General features: G+C 42.6%; 1 protein-coding gene across 5 annotated transcripts in view; it reads right to left on the minus strand.

Annotated features, from left to right (window-relative positions):
• LOC141799230 (ERC protein 2-like) overlaps window positions 1-25,335 on the minus strand; it is a 185,507-nt gene that overhangs the window by 40,375 nt on the left and 119,797 nt on the right. For 4 of the 5 annotated variants that reach the window (XM_074681414.1, XM_074681411.1, XM_074681412.1 and 1 more), the window contains exons 16-17: window positions 15,074-15,221; window positions 10,779-10,940 (exon numbers count right to left, since the gene is read on the minus strand). In XM_074681414.1, coding sequence (XP_074537515.1) covers window positions 10,779-10,940; window positions 15,074-15,221 — 310 coding nt within the window. Of the gene's footprint in view, window positions 1-3,472; window positions 3,529-10,778; window positions 10,941-15,073; window positions 15,222-25,335 lie in introns of all 5 variants that reach the window. The other variant, XM_074681415.1, reaches the window with a different exon arrangement.

Below are 25,335 nucleotides of genomic sequence, written 5' to 3' on the forward strand. Positions count from 1 at the left end.
TGTTAGTTACTTTTTGAGTTATGTTATTCACAAACAAACAGATAAACTCTCCCAAAAACGTAACCTCCTTGGTAGAGCTAGGTATTAATATGACTAAATCTCAACAAAAATAAAACAAAACCCTCAGTCTTTCTCTGTGCAATCTTTTGACATTTCTTTTAAACCTGGGAAAAATTGTAAAAGTGTGGTCTTCTCATATTTGAATTCACTTTCAAAAGAATTCTATCAAGCCTAAAAGTTTCACAACAGACTTTATAATTAGTGGACACAGTGTCCATGATGTCACCCATTTGTTTCTGATGTGGAGTTTTGAAGCCCATCGTCGACAGAGGCCATGTTGGAAAGGCTGAGTTTTGTTTGAGACTGGATAAGGTAAATAGACAGATTTTGAACATCTTTGTAGACAGTTACAATGTTTCCTGCCTTGTCTGCAATGTCCCTACATTGGAAAAACTCACAAGTTTAATAACTTCACAAATACTGAGTCAAAAACCCTCAAACAGTGTGTGCCGGTTGAGAAATGAGCTTTTCACACCCAAACAAAGTTTTTTTTAAACCAGTGAACTTGCTGACTTTCTGCACTGGCTTTATATTTGTCAGCAGAGGTTGTTACTTGGGGTTAACCCAGACCACCTAACCCCTCATGGGGGGCTTCTCTGCATAAGGCATCATATTCAGTCTTCAAATTCCCCCAAATCTCCTCACAGACATAAAGAGGATCACAGCCCCTCCCCACAGTCGGAGGGATCTGTCATTTTGTAGACGAAAATTTCAATTTTTATTTTATTTTGTGTCGATAGCTACTTTGGTCTATGACTTTCAGGAACAGGTCAATTTTGATCAAGATGAGCACTTAGATGTCAGAGTAAAACTGAATATCAACATTTATGTCTTTCAGATTTGGTATTAACAAATTAAGAATTCTTGATCCAGCTTTTAACTAAACTCAGGCTCTTATTTCTAGATTTACAAAAGCTTAGAACACACATTTATGGGAAGCTACTGATACACACCATGGACATACAAACACTGTAGTCCGTGTGTTCATAAGCAAAGAAAAGCCATTTTTTGACTTGTTTTAACCTGAACAAGGCCCCTCGCCTCCTGCATGTGTGCACACGAGCATAAACGTACAGACATATTCACATGCATACACAAACATATTTCTGTCCCCACTTGGAAAGCCTCTCAGCTTCTTTTTGCCTCATTCAGTACAAATAACTTCACGGTGGGATAAAAGCCTAATGTTTCCAGAAAACCTCTCCCCCCACTTCACTTTACTCCTTTGGCCCCATGTTCTCCTTCACTTTCTCCTCCAATCCCCTTCTCTTGAGCTCCTTGTCCAAAAGGACATTCTTATTTCATTAGGAGGGGTCTGGGAGGCCAAGAGGGTAAACAAAACCTCTGTAATCAACAGCAGGACAAACACAACTTACAATGAGCCAATCAGAGCCCAGTGTCCTTTTAGACAAAACCATAGCTAACCAACACAAATCTACACCTGGACGCTGAGAAATTCACAACGTGCCAACTCAAACTCAGCACTCTGGTTTGTGTGGAATTCAAAATGTAGCTTTAAACTTGGAGTCAAGGTTGGCCATAAGAATAACCAATCAGAGCTAGCATAGGCCTCTACACACATGAGAGACACACACGTGCGCGCAGATCCTCGGCTATTTGTCTATCGGTGCTGTCATCTCTGTTTGCTCATATTAGAGAAGGCTCACTCAGGGACAGGATATGGGGATTAGGTCTGGCCTGTTGCTACACACCGCTAAATGGCTCCCATCTGTTCTCACATAGAGGATGGCTAATACATGTTAGCTGTGCTCCCATTGTGCACCGCCAGAATAACAGCGGTGGATAGATGAGCAGCACTGATACCACCAGCCACAACACCACTCTGCGCTAAAGGCTAATGTGCCGGGCTTATTCTATTAGATTGGGATAAGGAGCACTAACACACACACACGTATATATATGTGGACACACACATGGATACACACGCCACTGGGATATCTGATTGGAGATACTGAAGCAGTAAGCTAGTGACCGGCCTGGCTGGAGGTTTACCTTGAAGCAATACATGTTCAGATGGAAGGGGGTGGGGTGGTTGAAATCTGTGGAAAGGTGGAAAGAACACGAGTGATGGAAAAAAGATGGAGAGATGGAAAGAAAGGGAGAAGTGGAAAGAGAGGGGGCAGTGTGGTCTGTTTCATTACGGTGAATCCTGACACTGCTGCATTCTCGGCACACATGGACTGGATTATAGGCTATGTGGGCTGCTCCGGCACTGTATAGCTCAGCAATGCTTTCTTGCACACACATACACATCGGCTTGCAAGTGCACGCATAAACACATCGTAGTTAAACACAGAAAGGCTTTGCACTACAGGAAGACAAACCATTTGCTAATGTACAATCTATAGGACTCTTAATCCCAAAAGCAGCACTGGGGCAAAGTGCACAACTACTAAATCATTGAGGTTAGAGACAGATTCTGCTTGTGATGGTCCACCTGTGGATTACTGGGGGAAAAGAATGAGATGCACTGGAAACTATGAGTGTACCCTGCTGCCCTGGTTTTCTCTGGTTCCCATATTAATGCACACCCCCCCTTTTCTATCTCTCGCCTCTAACATGGACATTTATAAATCTTTCTCTGTCTCTGTCACTGTTTGTTTTACACGCAGATGTATTAGCTCCGAGCAAACCGTAACCCCTCTTTGCACAGAGCTCTTTCGGCGCGTCTGCGTTCAAAGGCATCCTGAGTCTATGGGGGGCCTGCGATATAAAACTCCCAAAACAGGAATTATCCTTTATGACTCTGCATTCTTCACTTTATGCTTTTTCAGCTTGCAGCATTAAAAAAAAGAAAACTCCATGACTGTTCTGTGTTATATTGTAATTAACTACCCCACACACTGGCACACAACAGGGTGGGGTACTGCGGTAAAACTTTACTGTGACTGAGAAAGAAAAAAACGCAGCGCAGAGAGACAGACTAGTACATCTCTGGTTTTTCTCACTGTGTCGTTTTTATCACCTTTGGGCCCTGGTATGCATGCTTTCGGCTGCTGGGTGTGTATAGGCTTAATACCACACAGTTACCTATATGGCCACAGAGTATACACACACTGCACACCACAAAACCAGCACATGAGTACTTCACAGAAAAGCAGCCATAAACCCCTGAATAAACTGAGACTCTTTAGTTGACTGAAATTCATAAGCGATGGGAAAAGGAGCCGGGTTATATTACACTCTCTTCTGTCAGAGTTGGGTAATACTGCGGTTATTGTGGTATCATCAATGTTCCCAGCTAATAGTTACTCGATCCCACTGAGAAAGCCTTTTTGTGCAGAAGATCATTAAACATCTTGAGGAGATAAAGACTGCTACAGCATGGCAAAGAGGAGATTAACCCTGGAATGAATGAGTGCATCAATACTAATGTGCAGGAGAAACTCACTGTGGTCAAATAGATGCAGTTGGCGATCATCATGCCCATATCCCTTCCTCATCATCCTATAAGAAAAGACAAGAAAACCAAAAGAGCATCAGTGACATCCATTATTACCGGGTTACGTGATAAAATTGATTCTGATTGGCCAAAACCCAGTCACAATAATAATTAGACTTTAACTTTCTGTTCTTAACAACAAATGCAAGCCAGAGTTAAGCACATTTCACCTCTACCTGTTGCCATCTCCATCATCTCCATCTGTCAGGTTTCAAATTTTCATAACCATCCACTCACTGTACTAGGGGTTGGTGAAAATATTGAAGTATCGATGCATCGCAATATTTCCTCGCCCAATTCAATATCGATTCAGCAAATCCTCTAACTTCACCTCCTAGCAAGTGGGGAAGCTATGCGTGTTATTCGCTTTGTATGGACAAGATGGCAGCCAAAGCAGCAGCGTAAAGCCAGCTCCTTCAGCTTTAAAGTCTGACGTTTGGGCTGTTTTATTGCCCCAAAACATGAGGCAAACCACATATGTTTACATGAGCATGAAAATCGAAGCATTTAAATCAACATCAAATGGAATTGATATCGAATCGTATCACAACCCAAAGAATCAAAACCATATCTGTTCTTGACAATGGTAACATCCTTTATTTGCACGCTTCATCTGCCTCTAAATATGCTGGACTCAATTTACCATGCTGCACTGTGCTTTGTCTCAAAGTAAGGATTTCGCATCACATCACTACGTCTTGTATGACAAAGTTGGCCTGTCATTAAAACAGAATGGAGCATTGGTATACCTTTCTTTATAAAGCCATACTGAATGATCTACCATCTTATTTGTGTACTTTACTGACTCTGAAGGTTGTCGCTGGTTGACACCTTTGGCCAAACAGTCAGATTCTATTTATGGTTCCTCAAACTTGCTCTGTCTTTAGTCAAAGAGCTTTTAGTGTTTCTGCTCCTTTATCTTGGTCTGAGCTACAAGGCCATCTGAAACTGGACAATCATGTCAACTTGGACTATTTAAAACCAGGATCAAGGATCACTTGATGAGCCTGTGCACTTGTTTTACTACTGAATGCTGCTAATTTATGAACTTGTATTGTTGAAATATTTCTGAATATTGTCTCTGTCTAGTCATATTTATTAAACTTTCTTATGCTGCTGTCTTGTCCCGGACTCCTTTTTAAAAGAGATCTTGCATCTCAATGGGATTATTCCTTGTAGAATAAAGGTTGAATAAAAAAAGATAGACATCGAATCAACCTACACTATGCCCTATTCTTTTTTAACTGTTAGTTTAAATCCTTGTGATTCTTTATGCCAAAATACCTACGTGTTTGTGGCAGAACTCAGCTTCCCTCAGTAGTGTAGTTTCCCTTTACAAACCTTGGCCCAGTGGTTAAGTCTTTACAAGTCTCATTGACTAATCTCACAGTGCTCTTAACCCCCAGTGGCTTTTAATCAAAACAATCCTGTTCATGTTCCTCATTTAGAAAACCTCCGCATGATATCATGAAATGCTTTCCCTCAGAGTGATTGTTAGGAACCAATAACTGAGCACACAAGGGGAATTCTTCAGGCTGAAACTGTGCAGGCAAGAGCCCTGCTAACAGGAAAGCTAATTCACTCAGACACTAACATTACAATAGTTAGCATGAGCTGGCAGCCAAGCCCTTGTCTGCATTATGCTAAACTAAGGGAGAGTCCACGCTAACGCTGCACAAGACCTAAAAGGCACAAGGGGCTTTGGCTGCAGTCCACAGTGGCTTTGGATGGCCTGAGTGGTTGTGACAGGCTCAGTAAACTCAGAAGGCTACACCTAAGCAGCTAAGCTATAGATATAATGGCTTTTCAATGGAACTCGCTATATGCTAAATGCTAATGTGCAGTGAATGGCTGTGACAGGGCCTGTAAACAGAGCCAGACCTTTAACCACTCATTCTGCCAGGTTATACATACACACACACAAGTGCACTTGCAAACACACACAGAAACACACACTCAAACAGGCCAAATACCATGTGCTACATGTAATAAACATGAAACAGGCAGCATTTTAAATCCTAGAGAAAAGGAAGAACAACCCAGAATAAAAGGTTTTATAATTCTGCCTCTGATAAACACTTTATGGCTGTTTTCTATTTCCTTCTGAGGCTCCTGCCAAGTATCTTGCAGTGGTGCTGGTATGGCTAAACGAGAACAACATGAACACAACATGCCCGTCAAACTGCACACACTCCACGCTGAGACAAAGGCCTGGGGTGCATCTCGAAAGAACGGATCCACTTCCTGTTCTTGTCTGTTTCGATTAGTTGTACCTGTCCAAGTCCATCACAGATAGAGTGGAGAGCAGGTAATACAGTTTGAGGACAAGTTTAGGTTTTAAGGATGGACCCACTAACTGTAGTCATAACTTTGAATGACATGTGGTTTGGCTCCACGAAAAACCCTGAGTGATTTCTTGTGTTTGTATGTTCACTACTCCAGTGCGTGCAAATATTCTCATGTGTCTCCACATTGCAAGTCTGGTGAGCATGAAACGTGAATGTTTTTTTCACTGAGGAAATGCAAATGAAGAGAAATGCATTTATGGTCACTGTAAGTTATTTATAGCACTAGCTGTATCTTGAAAAAGCATTGTGGTCTCCAGGGTGAGCACGCAGAACCTCCTCGTCATCATTATCATCATCAATCATCCTGCGAGTGGCGCTCCTGGGCCCGGCAATAAACCCAACCACCGGCCGGGCCGCTCTTGGGTATTACATTTTAGATTAGAAAGATGGAGGGAGTGGAGAAAATGCAAGGAGGCAGGAGGTTAAAGACAAGGAGGCAAGGAGAAAAAGGATGCTACAGAAAAGTTCATTGAGAAGAGAGATGTTAAAGAAGTAAATGAAGAAATGTAGGTAGAGGTATGAGATATTTTATGATGGTAATGACGTGTGAATAGAGAGATTAATCAAAAGAGGGAGGTAAAAGAAGATGAGAAAACGTGTTGGGAAGGCAAGCTGTCTCACACACAACACACAACCAGGTGCCTGTACTGTGCAGTGGGATTAACACATCAGGGATCTCTCTCTGTTACTTGGGTTGACTTAACCAAACATTCAAACTCAACTAGCTGGTTATCAACTCAGTAAATGAACCCAGGACAATATAAGCAGACAGAACTCTGGTCACTCAATTTCACTTTGTTATGGCACAGAGATTTTGGCAGAGCGCTTCCTCAGTGCCCTTCCTTTGGTCTATATTGTCCATTGAGTTTTTTTTAGGCTTAGCTACCCCTGTGTGAGCACGTTTTGTGTTGGATTATCAATCCCTCACTGTGACAGCACAAGTAGTATACGACTTAATATTTCTGCAGTTATAATAATAACAATAATAATAATAATACATTTTATTTGAATGGCACCTTTCAGGACACTAAAGGACAATATGCCATGTGCGACCATCATTATTAAAGGGGACATGTCATGCTGATCCCTGATTTAATACTTACATATAAAATAATAAAGTTGAAAACAAGACCTTTCACCCCCTGAATTTTCAAAAAATGAGATATTGTATTTTTTCTGATATCCTAGAACGAGATTTGATGCCTCTGAAAATAGGTCATTGACATTTGGCTTCGAGATTTCGACCTTCATGACAACACGAGAATACTTTCTTTTTATTGGAGTAATCTGATAAAGCAGCTCCTCCTCTGTGATGTCAGTTAGTCACACAACCGCCACCGAGGGATACACCCACCAAGAGCCAAGTATAAATAAAGCTCCCTTCTAGCTCTGGCTAACTTGACTGAGTGCTAACATAGTGAGGAACTGACGGTAGAGGCGATCCTTAGACTACACTTTCAGCATGATGGATAAAACAGACAGAGAAAAGTGAAGGAGCAGGATGGAGCCCTGTTATAGAAAAAGTTTATTGGTGAAGCCTGCCTATATTTCCACGTATAAACTATACATGTTACAGTACCAGTTTGACTCACCACACTGGAGTGTCCTGAGATGATCTGTGTCGAGGTGGATTTTCTTCCTCCTGAGCTGCAGAACCGTCCGGGTCTGACTCGGGGTCCAATACAAAAGGACGTATCCTACACTCTACCATTTTATTAGTGCTATCAATGCCTTACGGTGAAGTTTTGGCAAACAGCAAACTCGCTCGGTCTGCTCCATTCAATGTGGCGATTTTGTAAATACTGCCATGCTGCAAAAACCGCCCCCTGGCTCTACCCCCTCCGCCCCTCTGATGGAACTGACCAATCAGAGCACAAAGGGCTGTGACGTTGCGAGGTTACTGGAGGTCATTCTCCAAATGGAGCGTGTCCACGAGATCTTCAGAATGGCCTAAAATTAGGATATTGAGAACGCTATTGAGGGGCAATGAAGGAACTAAATGACTTGCACTGAGGGCAGAAATGCTTTACAGGCATCCTAGTCTGGCATAGTGAAAAGGAGAAACAAGCATGATGTGTCCCCTTTAACCTTGTTCATTCAGATGTGCCCAACTGGGATTGGTTATATTTTCAACATGTAGCTCTATTAGTTAACAAATATAGCTCTGTCCAGCTGATCAAAATCTATATCTTTCATACAGGATGTCATTGGGGACATCAAAAAGATTGCATCTATCCCTTGTAAAACTCTTTCTCTCCTAAGTGCTCCTCTCACGATCGGCACACCATTGACAAGATCTTCTTAGAACGGGCAGACCATTTTCCAAGAGGACTGATTGGACAGGATTTCGTGTTTTTACACTTGTTGATCTCTTATCTTCTTTTCTTTCTTTTTTTTCCTTCTTTGTATAGTGCCAAATCATAACAAATGTAATCTCAAGACACTTTCCAAAAACATTAATAGGTCTAGACCCGTTAATGTGAATAGAATTTTATTAACAGAAGTCAAACATCAAGACAAGATAAGGAGTCTTATCTCATCTTAACCCACCAGGACTCCAGAACTCAACCTTCTCCGGAGCAGGTTAGCTGTTCAGCATAAGTTACCATGGTGCTTTATACTGGTAAGAAGTGATTCGTAGGGTGAAAAATCCAGGGTGAAGCCTGAAGATATCTCGATAAGAAAAAATTCAGCTTTGTAGTACCGGCTTCAGGAGTCAGTCATATCCACACAAACACACAAAGACAAACAGTTGTGGACTCACAAGCAAACTCTGTGGAGGCCTTGTACTGACCTCTGGCCAACTTCCCCACAAGGTCAAAGATCAGACATGAGGAAAGCCACAAGGTGATTGGCTGACCTCTGTCAACAGGGTCAGCTGTCGTTGAAATGTGTGGCTTGACATGAGGAGTAAAGGAGACAACTTCAACTATAAATACAAATCAGTTTGGCTGAAGGGTGTGATATCTCCCTCTCTCAGTCATCTTATCTAATCTATACAATTTAAAAATGTTCAGGTGTCAGGCATCTCTTTTAATAACTGATGTGAATTGTTTTGTCTTTTTATTTTGTCCTCCTTTTAAATCTCATTTCATTTTCACTTTCCAACAAATATTGCATTCACAGTGTAAGCTTTTACAGTTCCCTTTTATAGGCATAAAAAGGTACTTTAATAGAAAGTATAATTCGGCCAAATGGCCCAGATTTATGAGTTATTTTGTTATTCCCCACATTCTTAACAAGATTTCCCAGCAACCCTCATAATACTGTCTCTGCAAACCTTCCTCAGCCCAACTTGAGAAACTGAAAAATCGCTTTTAGAAGCTTCTGTTTCACATGTCAAACACTATAAACACTGCTGCAGTAAAAGGGTGCTGGATAGCCATAGTGGGGGAAAGATATTTATAAGAGCAGAGTAATGTGTGATACTAAAAATGTGAGCCCCTGCAGCTCACTGTTCAACCTGAGACCTACCGTGTCTGAAGTATTCTGCCATGCAGTGAAACAATGCAGAGACTTGATGGATTTATAATATTATTCCAGCAAGAAAAACACAACATAGCATAACCTAAACTACACGGCTAGAATTTAAAAAGGGTCCTTGTGGGATAGTGCTGTGGTTTCTAGGGTTAAGATATGTAGCATGAAATTTGCTTCGCCACTCTTGAGTTTCATACGCTAAAACAAATGCCACAAAAATCTTTAAAATAAGATGTAAATTCATTCTGTAGCTGAAAAGGATGCACATGTTCACATAAATTAAACCTACTGTAATATATAACTCAAGTGTGACAGGGGGTTGTGGGTGAAATGTGTGCATATGGATGTCAATCAACCCCAGACCCTCACATTCTTTTCGGGATCAAAAATAGAATTTCTACAGGCGTGAAGGCTAACATAATATTGAAACCAGCTATTTTACCCTCTTATATTTTGCCGAGGTATGGGTGGAGTGGTGCGTCGATGTGATTCTGTGCCTGTGTGCATGCAAATGTGTTGGCACAATATAAAGGAAAGGGGATCCCCACCTGTGTTTAGACAACAGTTTTAGAAACATTTATGAAGTCTGGAATATTTATGAAGCATGTATAGTGCATATCAGATAAGAGAGATGTTGAAACTGAGACACAAGGGGAAACCCGCTGGATATTCATCTCTAACCCACATACACATATGCACGTTTTGTCTTTACAGCTTGGAATCCCCCATTACAACAAAAGTTTTGATGAGTTTATTTTGCAATCAAATAATGACATGCTTTCATCAGCTAATGGAAAGAGGGTGAAATCATCACTGTTTTTCTTGACAGATTGCTATCTCTGGTTTATGATATCATCTAGGTACATAGTACCAACAGAGACTCAGGTGTGTAGCTTTCAGAGCATTACACTACAAGCACACACACTTGGGTGCAAGCACGTGCAATACACTTTTTGCACTTCTTGCTGATTACAACAGTTTGTTCTTTTTCAGCTGTCTTCGCGCAGACACATTAAGTTTGTCCCCGGGGCAGTCTGGATATGATACACAGACAGAAAGAAGTAGCTCATATGAGAGATGAATGATATATAAACTAATCTCACACACAAATCCCATCGATCAAAAACACTCATTTGGCAGATTTCCCCCTCAGGCTCCTTATCTCGATGATATGAATAACTCTACCTTGGCAGGAAGTACTGGAGTTGAAGGAGAAGAGACAGAGGAGAAGCAAGAGGGGGAATTTTATGCTGCTGAGTTCAACCACAACTGACTGGCGGTGGATGTGATAAATATGAAATTGGATCAACTTTAAAAGCTTGAAGAGGAGAGGCTGTAACATACAAACATGTGTAAACCAGCCCAGGCGTGAAACAAGGCAGGGAGGGGGAGCATCTGTCCGTGTGTGCATCCAAGTCTGTACTGACCTGGTCCATCGGGGGCCGGTGGTTGGCGTGGGGGGGCCCTCTCGGCAGGCTACGGTGGTGCATGTTTGCTGGATGCAAGTGGTGCGAGTGATGAGGATGGTGTTGGGGATGGATGTGATCTTCCTCATAGTTGTCTGCTATCAGCTTCATCCTGCTTTGAGTCTGTAAAAAAAAAACACAAGTTAATTTACAGCGCCTCATTATAACACATGTACGTCAGGCCACACTGCTTATTTGTTTCTTGAAAATGTTATCGAGGTCTTAGAATGATTAGACTGAGGAATTCTTGGATGAGGGGGAGGCATGTTGAAAGCCGTCAAAGATGATAAAAGCAGTGCTGCTAACAGCACTTGACAGGTCATAAATTGAGTTGGAGTGCCTGATGAAAATATTGTAAGTCTGTCAAATGTCATCCAAATTGAAGATTATCTTTTAATTGGATTAAAAGAATTCTGGTAAGAACAGTTAGTGAGTGTTTTTTGTAGCTCACGGCTACAGGCGTTCTGGCCCGGGTGTAGCAACCTCATTTTGGATGTCATTGATTAAAATTACACTCAAATATGTTTCTTACTGCCTGTCTGTAAATGGCGAAGTGAGACTATGTGTTCTTTGTTTGTGTGCGCGCATCTGAGCATGTGAGCGCTCGCTGTCATCCCGCCAACATCTTTCCCTTGGATAGAGATAACAGCCTGGGTTGAGTAACGCTAACAATCAGGCTAACTCCAGTGAGGCCTCCTGTCTCTGAGACAGACAGAGACAGAGTGGGTGCAGATACATTGACAGGTGCAGTTGTATTCCCTTAGCTGCAGATACTTCCCCTGAGGAAAGCCATGACTGCAGAGCGGGAGGTGGGATTATGTCCGGGATGAGGATGATTCGGGGAAAAGATATGCACTCGTCTCTCCTCCAAAAACCTAGCAGCCTTCCTTGTTTAAATAAGAGAAATTCATGACAGGAAGAGAGAAAAAAAGCTGAGTCATTTGAGGGAGATGGTGTTACAGCAGCCCATAGCCTCAGGACACCACTGCTGAGATAAGAAACTGAGGCCTAATGACTGAGGAAACGAGCTAGTCAGGATCACAGGAGAGGATGTGGCTAGTATTAAAGAGGTTAGCAATTAGCTTAAATTGGAGAAGAGCTGCTTAGATAAGGTGAGAACATTGACACCCTGGTGAGAGGGACAAAGATAAAGATGACGAGTGAGGGATGGAGGAGGGCTCAGACAGACACAGAACTGGTGGTTAGAGCTGTTAAAGGATAGGTAGAGGTGTACGGCCCTCTTTGACCTCAGGTGTTGACACTAGCAGGTGTGACTAGGTGGGGCTAGCTGCAATGCAACAGTTACAGACCTGACACCTGTCATTGAAGCAGGACAATTACTATCATGTAGCAAGCAGCTGATGAAACTGCTGCGCCACTTCACACTACATGCTCTCGGTGCTTTCACACAGACTCTTTCCCAGTGATTAATCTGTTGTTTCATTGACAAAGAGAAATGTTTTTAAAACTAATTTTTCACTAAGGGTCAAAAACACTGGTGTGTATTTAGTCCTTGCTGCTAATCTAACAAGAACCATATCACCAGTTCCTGTTCATGTAATTACGACCATATTTGGTAGGATTACAGGCTCGCCCCTCCAGAATTCATTGCATGTGTGTGAATGCATATGCACATAGTTAATATTTAATGATCTGAGACACAAACATAAATGAACGACGTGATGAATTGCCCCTGGAAGAGCCAGATTGTGTGGTCAGGGGAGTGCAGATGTGGCTATCCGGTTTATGCAAACAGATACTCTCACATACACACACAAGCACATACATATATCTCTCTTTTTATAGCCTGTGTGCATGTGTAAAGACAGTGAGTGCATATAAAATGTCTGTGTGGTGGAATGTGTGTGTTTTAATTTGTGTTAATTAGGGGTTTTACAGAGTAAACAGCCAGATAATAGCCTCCAGGCCTGCTTGTAGATCAAGCAGCCTGGAGAAGAGACAGGTGGCACTTCTGGGGGAGGAGAGGAAAGGGAGGAGAGGAGAGAACAGAGGGGAGACAGGAGGAGATTGAGGGGTCTGTGCATGTGTATAAAAGTGCAGCTGCTGGTGTAAACACGGCAGTGAAGATCCTGCTGCTGTGCTCTCAGCTGGATCCCAAACCTCAATGCAAACCGTCTGCAAATCACAAGCCCGTCCTGATTAGAGTGGAGCTCTTTTAACACACGTGGACACAGGAGGCTGACGAGAAAGGCCTTAAACAAACAGGCAACCAGTGAAAGGCTGCAAACATTTCACAACACGTTCGCATACTCCTTTTATAAGGTCTGTGTGTGTTTGTATGTGTTTGTGAAACACTGGCATGCTCTTCCTGTAACACGGAAAAACACAGTGACCCCATTCTAACACATGAACCGCTCTATGTGGCACAGTTCTAGGAACTACAAATCCATCTCATAGGTATATATAAAAACAGAGTGGACGCACAAGGATAATCAAAAAGGAAAAGGAGTAGAGAAAATGGCACACCTCTGAAAAGTCAAAATTTATCTTTTGTTGCCTTCAAAGCAGCAGACATGTTGGGCCATCTATCACAGTGCAGCGAATGCTCAAAGAATTCCCACATGGGGACACATTTTTTTCTTTCGTTTTAAGAAGTCTAAACACTACACATCATTTGTACGTCTGCGGTTCTATTTCTGTATATGTTTGTCTGTGTCAAAGGAGGCCAGCGCCGCAAAGGGGAAGAAAACAGTCTGAGAACGGAAAGTTTGTCTAAGACCATCGGCTTAATGCGTGCACACACGCGCGACCTTCCAAAAGAGATGTGGAGAGGTCAGACAGGGCACTGCTATCTGTAAATCTATCTGCTGTCTACAGATCAGCTTTCTCCTATGAGACTCTTACTCCCATAATTCTTTGGCATTTCCTGGTCAGTTTCCTTCCGCTGCTGGCTGTTGAAGACTTGAGGAGGGCAACCTATCCTGATATGTGTGTCAATGGGTCAGAAGACAGGGAGTCAGTGTGTCATGTTGGACAACAAAATCCCCAGGGAGCTCAGTCTGTGGAATGGAGGGAACACACGTACCGCAAAAGTTTCCTTATTTGTACCTTAGACCTTTATTGTATCAAAGGATGCCTTACATTCTTAGGGTCCTGAAGCACCACCTGAAACAAACTACCTTGTAGCCCTGTAGCAGTAGTTATTCTATGGATTTCTGTGCATGTGATTTTTTCTTGAGAAAGCAGGCATGCATGAAATAGAAAGAAGAGGCTGAGAAAGACTTCGAACCCTCCTTGTTTCCTCGTTTTTTTCCACTCTGCTGCACACCCAGAGGCCGCATTGCTGCAATTAGAGCTCATCACATCATCAGGTGGACTGCAACTGCTGTTGACCCAACGGGGAAAACATGACGCATCCATTGGCGATAAACAGATAATAGGCTTTCCTCTAAATTCCTTGAATGGAATTGTACCCCCTAGGAACCATTTACTGTTTACGAGACACGAACAAACATAGGACTGCACTAAAATGCACACCCCGCCACTGCATCTGTTGACTTTTAAATGTTTCCCAGAAGCCCATGTGACTCAGGAGACTGTATATGCGGACTCCCTGCTGCTCCCTCATTATCGTTAGCGTTCATGTTAGCTCAGTCACTGATGTGGTCTGACCAGACCTTAATGACCCACATACCTTCATCAGCCTCAGGTTATGTTGAAAGCAGGGAAAGATGGAAAAAAAAGTCGTTTGTGCGTAGATCTGTGTGTGCTGGGATTTGTCTGTTTGACCAGACCTTATAAGACAGACAAGTCCGCCAGTGACTCACCAAAGATGCCCACCTACATCTGCTGTGACTTGAGAGCATCAGAGAACTCTGATTACAACATAACCGTTAAGAGACTGGCTCAGCTCTTCTGTTTATGTGCATGGATTTGTAATCAAAGCTCCAGCCTGACTGCTTTGGCTAAAGATGACTGAAGCACTAAGTATGGTTTGGGGCGGGGATGTCTACCCTGTTAACTACCGGGAATTATTAACCTCTATTTGTTCCTGGTTTTAAGGTTCAAAAAGTCTGCCCATGAGGCTGTTTGAGTGCAGGAGAGGCAGCAGGTTTGAGTTTAAACTCCTGCTTTGACTCACAAAGCTAAAATCTGTCCTTAACTTTGACCACAAGGCCAGGCTCCTTTTGATTAATGAGCTGGCTGGTCAACCTCCTAGATCAGACGAGCTGCGAGTTTCACTGGTGTTTATATTCACGTATGAAAGGCTTTGTAGTCGTGTGTGGTGAGCGTACCTGCTGTTTGAGCTGGTGCATTAGCCTGTCCTTCTCCCTCTTTAGAGCGATCACTTCCTCCTGGGCTTTCTTCCTATGAGAGGAGGACAACTCCAACAGGGCGATGTTAGCGTCCTTTTCACTGATAGCTGCCAGCAAAGCTTGTTGCCTGCAGAGAGAAGAGGGAAAGATGTGGAAATGGGAGAAGAAAGGGTTAGCTATTAAAAATGTTCAACATTAATCTCTCTTCACCGGCTTCCAGTGGCAGCTCGAATCAAATTGAAAGCTCTTCTTCTGGCTTCATTTATTTTACAAGGATGGCTACTGTCTACCTGGGGTCCCTCATCCAGGTCTACACTCTTTCTCACCCAGTATGTTCTGCTTGTGAAAGACACCCAGCACTCCCAGCCCAGCGCGGCTCCAAATCTCTAGCCAGACTCTTCTCCTCTGCCCAAATGATGGAATGAATTACCCAACTCTACACAATCCACAGAGTCCCTATCTACTTTAAAGAGACGTCTGAAGACTCATCTGTTCAGGGAACACTTCAGCACTTTATCTGACCCTTCTCCTCTTTGTCCTCAGGGGTAGAATGAGTCAGGATGTCTAAGACTCAGCTCAGCGAATTTTCAGCACTGATTACTGAATGCTGTCGAAGGTTGAAGTATATTGTTGCAGCAATTGATTGTGATTAGTTGGCTAGATCATTCTACATTATCAAAAAAAAATCCTGCACTTAATGGCAGCACCTGCAGGCAAATAACCTGTAGCACTGTTGTCGCACTTACTAGGTTTTTCCTTCTGTCTAAATTCTTGCTTGTGTTGTACATTGTTTTGGACAAAAGCATCTGCTAAATTAAACTGTTTGTTCTACAAAAAAGAAAAAAAAGAAAAAAAGGAACACAATTGAGACTTTTTTTACAGTCAGAAAATAAACAGGTGAACAGCTGAGAGACACAGCACCCACTCACAGCTGTGGGCCCTTGTATGTATACAGATACCACAGCCCTCAGTCATCCCTGAGCTTTTTGGACGCAGACAGGGATTCCACAGAAAAGGAGCAGACATCTTTGAAGTGGTGTGTAAGCGCTGTATTAGTGGTATCTCAGTGTGACTCATGGACGTGTAATCATATAATAAAGCAGGCTGAGGAGGATATGACATCTCTCCTCTGTCACTGATTGTTACCACAGAGTGTATTCATGTGTCTGTGAGTGTGTGCGTGCGTGGAAAGGGGGTGGCGACACATGACTGTCTGCAGGTGAGGAGGTAACATACCAGCCAACGTCATGGTGCACTAAAACCATAAGTGCACATTTACACCCACAGAGCTGAAGAGAATGACTTTTATAAGCCTCTGAGTTTTCAAAGCGGACTGATGATGACTGACCTCGTCATCCAACAGGATGTTGTAAACCTGGAGATGTTGCAAACGCACAGTTTATCCACCCACTCTAGTAAACACACTCAAGGACACAAGCATTGTTTTTTGCAAAGCTTAAAACTTAGGCTGAAATACACCAGATGCATCTCCAGTCCATCTCCTGCTCCGTCACAGCAGCAGATCAGATAGGTTTCTATTTAAGTCAATCTGTCAACTTACACCAGACTGTGGTCCGGCAGGTAGCAGGTAATACACAGCCATCTTTTTTTTTTGCTGGAGCCGGAGCTGTGACACATACATTCAGCGTAGGGAAGATGAAGCGGGACAGGAAGTACACAGAAACAACCTAAAGACACCCAGTGACTTTCAAAATAAAACAAACTGTGTCAAAACCAGATCATATTTAGCTTGACTACAACAAGAAACAGACATAATGAGCAGAGCCAAACCAGGAGCAAACAGGTTTGAGGTTTCACAGCCCAATATGAGTAAAGAGAGGCTTGTCTTGTGACTCCAGCTGTCCGTCAGTCATGTAGCTTGCTGAACTGAACACGCAACAGCCAACACGCAGCACAGCTGAGCCAGACTGCAGACATATCTAGTGTATTTGAGGTGTAAGAGACACAAAAAAATGAAGGTCATCAAAGAAGAGTAAAGAATGAAATGGCACCTTCACCTTCACAGTGGACTTCAACTCAAAATATTTTTGTCTCCAAAAAGTTAATCTGTAAGAACATCGCAGAAGTTTGAATCTGTCCTACCGGTATGTAGTCACTAAAAGGTGGTTTAAGTTGAGTAAACATAACGCAGCTGAGCTCAGGACTCCCGAAACGCATTGGAAACTAGGGCAATGGACCAGAATGGTAAGGTAATGTGTGGGTTTGTGTAAGGTGAGGGCAAGAGGAAGAGGAGGGAGGGTGAATTCAAAATACACTTTGGACTCAATTAGAAATTGACCTGCATTGGAGTGTTTTTATTCCATGATTTAAGTCCCTGCAGAAATAACTCAATTGCGAAAATAAACATGCTGAACTCAGAAATAAAGTCCTGCTGGCCTGGGACTTCACATTTTGATGTTTTTAGTGCAATTATCTGCATGCCGCATCTGGATTCTGGATTCTCCCGTTAAAGGCCATTAATAGGCCTGTGTGTGCTAGCATGACGTGCGTGAACTTCTGTGCGCGTGCACATGGGTACTGACAGGGATCGGAGCGGCTAATCACACCATTAATCACAGCACAGGACCAACATGACACTTTTCGTCTCCCCACACCTTCACTGTTATTCCTTTTAACGCTCACTGTAATGGGAACATAGACACACACACACACACACACACACACACACACACACACACACACACACACACACACACACACACACACACACACACACACACACACACACACACACACACACAACCCATACAGACCTATATTGGACTTGTACCAGAGCAAGTGCTGTGGACTGCAGGCTTATTCTGCTTGACCTGGCAAATCACGCAGTAAAACCAGGAAAGGAATTCTGTAAGTGAAGCATCAAGTTATCCAAAGTAAAGACAAAAATCCAGGAGAGAGATTGTTTGAAGAATGTCTCTGCATTCAGACCAAGATGAATGCACATTCAAACAAAGCTAGAAATGAGTTTTTGCATGTCAGAGGATGGCACTGTGACACCCCAGATTTATTACTGTGTCTTTGGCAGAGTGAAAGAGAATGAGGAAGTGATGCACAGAGTCAAATATGAGCAAGGAATACAGCACAATGTGTCGCTGCTCACAAACAGTGTGTGTTTAATGGATCTAACCTGCAGACAGGAGAGTCATTTTTACACTTTACTGTTGACTAACTTAAAAATCTTTCCCCACAAAAAAACAGTGCCAGATTGTCTTCATCTTAAGAATTCTGTCTGTTAGGTCAGTATGCAACTTTAAACACACCTAATATTTGTACACCAAGTCGAAAAATTACATAATTGATTCAGAGTAACATTCTTTTTACTACTTTCACAATCTAAGTCGGTGATGTATTAGAAGAAATGACTGAAAAAAACAGATGAGGGACAAAAGGTTAGGAGGTTAGGGGCATTGACCCCCACCCACGTTTAAAGTGGAGGTTTATCTAATCTGTAAACTTATCTGAAAAAGCCAAACAAAGATCCATCTCTCTCTGTGACAACCGGTGAATCACTTCATCAGAGATTATAATTCTCCCATTTATCAAGTTGACTCTGCTGACTAAAAGTAACAAAAGACATGGTTGCAAATGCAAGTGGACTGTCATTTTATAAATCAGACCTGTTAAGATGTTCCTGAAAAAGAATAATATGTCATGTGACCACAACATGTGGCTCAGTCTTTGAAGACAATCCCCAGCACTGGTCCAGACTCCTTAACTTTAAATTTATGTACTGATCCAGGGACGGTCTGAGCCCAGCTGAACTAAACCTCTGAACCAAAGTGGCTGCCATGCACCGATGCAAGCTAAATCACTTCCAGGCTCTAATTTAACGCAGCAGATTACTGCACTGTCTCCCTGTGGGTGCTCTGAGAGTGGTACTGCAGGATTCTGCTGAGTGATGCCTTCCTAAAACAATATAAAAGGGACATTATTATGATTAGCCAGCCTGTAAACTTTGTCTCCCACATCCTCAATCAGGGACTATGTGTGTACAGTGTGTGTGTGTGTGTGTGTGTGTGTGTGTGTGTGTGTGTGTGTGTGTGTGTGTGTGTGTGTGTGTGTGTGTGTGTGTGTGTGTGTGTGTGTGTGTGTGTGTGTGTGTGTGTGTGTGCTGATTAGTATTGCTAGCAGCCTTTGAACCTGAATCACGCTGGAGTATTTAATCACATCTAAATTGAGCAGCTATTTGGCCTTAGCTGAAGCGCATGCTTGCAATGAACATGAATCTAGCAGACAGGATTCATCTATCAGACACACACACACTCACACACACTAAGACAAACACTTGCACTGTATCTGCAGGCTGATCCTGGGAGGGTGAACCCTCTCCTTCTCTTTCCTCCCCTTTTGTCTGACTCCCAGTTTAACTTAGACTTGGCTTGTCCTGAAAAAAAACAAAGGATTGTCTTTATTTCCTTTCCAATTGAAAGGGCGACGATGAGATGGATTCATAAAAAAATGTGAAATTAGTCTTCATAAAAGTCTGACCCTGTGCACTGAGGAGTCATAAGGCATTCCAATAAAGGGACAGATAAATCCCACAACAGGATCTCCTTTGTCAGAAAAAGCTTATGGCTTGTTTTTCTATACTGCACTAACATCTCAACAATTTTATGTTTCCATTTACCTCTGAAAATAGACCTCTAATAGCACAGAGCTGCATTAAGAATGCACAAAAAGCTCTGTAAAAAGGAATAGGCTGACATCTTATTTATAAGGGGTGAAATTCTCAGCTCCACTACAACATGTGATTCCAATCTAGCCTTCATGGTCCATGGGACATATTGAGACATTTGGATCTGCAGAGGTGGGAGATGGATGGCTAAAGTACATGACCATGCGATGAGAGGTGAGAGGGAAAGGAGGGGGTAGGAGGTCAGCAGAGATGATATGGAAAGAAAAAAAAAGGAATGCAAAGTGTGGAACAAGAGAAGGGTGAGGAGACGTGAGGCGGAAGGAGACAATTTAGGACAAAGGGATGAAAAATGAGGAGAGAGGACTTTGATGAAGACATCTCTGAGGTAGGGCTGTTGTCGAAGCACTGCAGGGATGTCACAGGCAGACGAGAGACTGGCTGGTCAATCAGATTTCTGGGTGACAAAGGGTCAACGTGAGGTCAGTGAGTATGGTGCACACATTGGCACAAAAAAAATTCAAAAAGAAGAGAAAGAGGGCAAGAGGAGGAGCAAGAATAAAAATACCAAGTAAAAAAAGAGTGATGGCAAGAGATGAAGGCAACAGAAGATGGGAGAGCATGTGTTTGACTAGAGTGACTGCCACCTGTGCTGAATGAGAGTGAAAAAAGGGAAAAAAGGAGAGGAGGAGGAAAGGAAGAAAGGAGCAAAGGTAAAGATTTAAGAGTCCCAGCCTGCCTTAAATCAGCTCCACGCACTCCATGTTGTTATTCCTTGGCGTCACGCTTGAGAGATGTGTGTTTATAATTTGTGTTATGACTTACTTGAAATTATGAGTGTGGAGAGTCAGGGGGACAGAAACAGATGCGTCTGTGTGGTGCCCGAGGGAACCATCAATAGTATCTGCCCCCGAGTGCAGTGTGTGAATGTGTATGTGTGCACATCTGAGCTTTCATGTCCTCATGTGCATGTGTGATGTATTTTGTTAGAAGGAACACGGGGAGCCTACTAATATCTGTTCCCAGGACATCCATTATAAGATCCTCTAGTTTGTGATCATGCTTGTCCACCACTTAACCATCCGGCTCTGCAGAAACATTCCTCGGGAATTTTATGGCTGCTCCTCGATTGTGAGTGTGTGTGAAGGTGTGGCACAAGGCCGGGGGCCCTGCCTAGGCAGCAGTAGAGGCCTGTGGTGAGAGCAAGCAGAGGACATGAGAATGGGGCATGGCTGTGTGACACCGTTATTTATGACCTAGGAACACTGTGTTATTTACAACTGAGGAGGTAGGGAAAATCTCCATTTTCAACATAACACACACTCTCTGGCTTTTTTTGAGGAGCTTTTTGTAAAGCCAGGGAGATTGGTAGATCTGTTTTTTTTTTTGACTTTTTATGTGGGTAAATGTGTTTTTTTCAGTTCAAAGTTTTGGCAGCCAAAAGCAGGATTAATGATATGCTAACCTGTAACAGCTAGCCTGGAAGCACAAGCCAGATGCAAACATAATCCACTTCCTTTTGTATGCTTTCCTGGATTAAATCCTTTATTTGTCTTAATCTAAAAAGTAGGATTCATGCGTACCCATCACAAATAAAATCTGAATGCCTGTATTTTTTTTAAACCCTTGTCAACTCTAATATTACTCTTGAGCTGCTACACAAGACAGTATATGCTAATCCTTAGCTTCGAGCAAGTATGACAAACTTTACATGCTAACCTTGGGCTGTGCTTCCCAAGAAAATCCAAGACAGCAGATGGTTCTCTTAGAACTGGTCCAGGTTGTGTGTGTTTTCACTTCACTAATAAAATATACAACCCACTTACTCTGCTCACCCCAACTCCCACACTAGTGGTCTGACTGGGGAAAGGAGGAGCAGGGGGGATGTAATTGAAAGAGTATGTATCAATTTTACAGCAACAAGAGGGAAAATACGAGGGACAGAAATCAACAAATCTGCCAAAACTAGCCAAATGTTTAGAGTGGTAGCAGAGACGAGGAGAGGTGGCTGACTGCTCCCAGAGATGAGCTGGACCAGACGGCCACTGCTGCATTCCAGAGAGAGACGGGGAGGGAGACAGACACAGACAGACAGACGCAGACAGACACGACGAAGGAAGGACGGAAACTATATTGTCAAGGCAAGGGAATGATCTAACAGGTTAAGGGATGTAATTCATGAAAACAACAAAAAAAACACTTTTTGGAGCTTTCATTATTTCTTCCCTTCTGTCCAAGAATGTTGACTCATTTCCTGAGTTGTTAGCTTGAATGATTAGCCACACTTTGCATTAAAAAATTGAAGCACCTTTTGAGAGAACAGTGAGAAAAGTTCTTGGGTTTGATTAAAGAGGCTGCAAGGACTATCTGGAAAAGCTGACATTTTTTTCTGGTATAAAAAGACTCTGTTTCCCATGAGCACTTGCACCCACTGCACTGTTGTGAGCATAGACTGTATATGGAGTGGACAGCGTGGCTCCGCCATCTATCATTGTACAGTTTTGAAGCCAAAATACCGCTGTCTCAGGCGCCACCATTGTAGCAGTTGTGCAGCCAGAGTCTGCGCAGTAGAGACGATGAGGGATTCTGGGAGAATCTGAGTGGAGCCAGGTGACAAAAATAATATTTTTTTTTTCTTTCGAGAGTCTAATCACTTCCTGACTCTACCTCCTGACATATTTTACAATCCCCGAAAAATACACGAGAACGGTATTCATCGTTAAATGTTACATAAAGCTCCTCGTATCACTAATGAAAACGAAACTTTTCATAGAAAAGAGGACTTGGATACAAGACAGCCAAATAATATCTTTAAATCACCACAACAATTGGACGTGAGAATCATTTCTACGAGGTGTAATAATTTTTTAGTTTAACCACAGCCCATCTGGAATGGCAGGAAAGTCGTATTTTTAAACCTATACTGCAGCCAGTCACCAGGGGGAGCAGTTTTTGTGGAGACCTCACTTCGAGCTGGGCAAGCGGACGTCCGTTTTTTTACAGTCTATGGTTGTGACACTTTCAATAGCACGTGTTTGTTTTGAAGCAGATAACTGATCTTCTTTTAAACAAACATAACCTCACTCTTCATTTTACTGGTAGACTCTCAAGTTTGAACAGACCACTGCAGAATAACTGCTGCATGTGGGTTGGAATGAACATTATCACAAACAGTTTAGCTCCTGTGTTAGCCTTTAGCTTGGGCTGTATCACTCTCCTGTTTAGCTTTCTCTTGCTCTTTTTTGCCAGTCCTGTTCCAGCGTCCATTACTACAAAATTATTCAATAAAATTGTTTCCAGCTGAAAAAAACCCAGATCCCTCTTCTCCCTGCTAAACTTTGATGGTCAATGCGATGTAGTCAAGGATGCTTCTATAGCATCTATCTAGAACAGTCTTTTACAAAGTCCTCATAGCCTCTTTACAAGAACACCATCAATTGACCAGTGCAGGCTGTAAATAAATTCATTTTAGGAGATTGGCAAAATTGTGATCCTATTGCACAGAGATATTAAATTAAAACTGATTATCATCAAATTTATTTTACACCACTGACACATTTTTATGAAATGAGTGTATACTGTTGACCGTGACTTCTTTTATGGTTTCTCTCCATGCTAGGATAAACTTACCAATGCGTGCATGTCTTTGAATGTTCAAGCTCTCCTGTAATAAATGCAGGCTTTGGCTACAGAAAGTCTCAAACAGACACTCCAGGTCCCAGCAGGGAGAGGATCAGCTAGGGGTCAGGTGGATTCCCGTTGGTGCAAAAACAGGAAAGATAAATAAACCAGACCAAGTGGGATGTCTATGCTGATTATTATGTCACCAGCAGCTTTTTCCCTTTAGGATGACCTCATGGGTCTCTGTGTGTGCATACTTTTTCTGTGTAACTGATCTTTTTACTCCACTATGAGAAAACACAACTCACTTCAGAATATTTGAAGTTCCAACTGCTTCTCAAAGCTGTTTTATAAAAGCCCACCTACACAGACACCTACCAACAAAGAGAGCTCTGAGCCTGTACCTCAAGGGATCCCAACATTAGCAGAGCAGGGTTATTTATTTCCATTCTTTGAAAGGGAAGCTTTGTTTTTCATCTTTTATTGTCGCTCAGTTGACTGACAGAGTTTCCCCAAGGCCCAAGAAACAAGACAGGGGGGCTATACTGTACCACACACGACAGTCTCCCCTGTCTAGCATTCAAACACACACACACACACACACACACACACACACACACACACACACACACACACACACACACACACACACACACACACACACACACACACACACACACACACACACACACACACACACACACACAGCAGCTGGGTTGTTTGAGCTTTCTGTCATCTGAGAGAAAGAGGTAAGGGTCATAGAATGAGTAACACTGCTGCAGTCACACTACTGTAAGAACACACGCAAGGAGAGGGAGAGGACCCACCCCCCCAAACCACACACACACACACACACACACACACACACACACACACACACACACACACACACACACACACACATACATGCAGCCTGGAAAGAAAGAGCACTTAGGCCTTAGAAGTGGATGTGGAGGGGTAGTTTGTCTGGGCCAACTTAGATGACTATAGCATTTAAAAAAACACCTGTCACACATAAGTTGCTGCTTCAGTATAGGACAGCGAGATCATGCCCTCTTGTTGAGTAACACATCTTTAAGCACTGTTTTTGAGTCCCTATCCCAGAAGAAAAGTAATCCCAACCTGGCATCATACGTTACTGACCACACGGGTCTCAACAGTAGCTTTACAGAAATGATGAATATACTCATGCTGCCTCTTCTGATGAATTCACATTTTTAAGACACACACAACACATGGCTGAAGATCAGTGACGCAAATAAGTTGCCTCAGTGGAGTTCAAAATCCAAATGTAGAGAAACTTGCAAGTGTTCAGGGATGGAGTGCTAGGGATGGAACAGTTCACAAAACCATGGTTTGGTTCTTATCCTGGTTTTGTGGTCACAGTTTTCGGTTTGGTGTACATTGTTGTTGTCTTGTTGTTGCTGTCTGACCATATATCCTAATAATCTACTTTAAACAGATTATTTTTAATCAATCATTAACATGCAGTAGGAGGAGACTGCTGTGAGTGAGGACTGTCTTTGTGTTTTGGATAGTGGAGGGACTCACACAAAACACGCTTTAACCTCAGATTCTCCAAACTCAAGTCTCTAAGTTGGCAACACTTTTTATCCTCCACTTTCTTACCGCCATCATCAGGGCTCACACTGAATGTTAAGTACTCTGTGACAGCAGAACGACACAACGCTACTGGTTCACCCTCTAACTCTGTCAGATTTTTTTCACAAACCTTTAAATCCCTAGTAACTACAATCTACTGTTAACATATACAAAGGTTTTACTGCATAAGACATGAAATTACTACTCTTGGGAATGTCCTAGGAACCCTGTGATGATAATTTGTTAGTTAAAAAGGTTAGCATGGGAACTAGAGCTGTGCTTTCAATATTAGCATTGCTTTGCCTTTCAGTCACTCCACTACACAACAGGAGATATTCTTGGTTGAATTCCTAATTCCTAATCA

This window comes from Halichoeres trimaculatus, unplaced genomic scaffold (genome assembly GCF_033239565.1).
Source record: "Halichoeres trimaculatus isolate MK-OKI-2021-1 unplaced genomic scaffold, fHalTri1.1 fHalTri1_scaffold_11, whole genome shotgun sequence".
NCBI classification, from domain to species: Eukaryota; Metazoa; Chordata; class Actinopteri; order Labriformes; family Labridae; genus Halichoeres; species Halichoeres trimaculatus.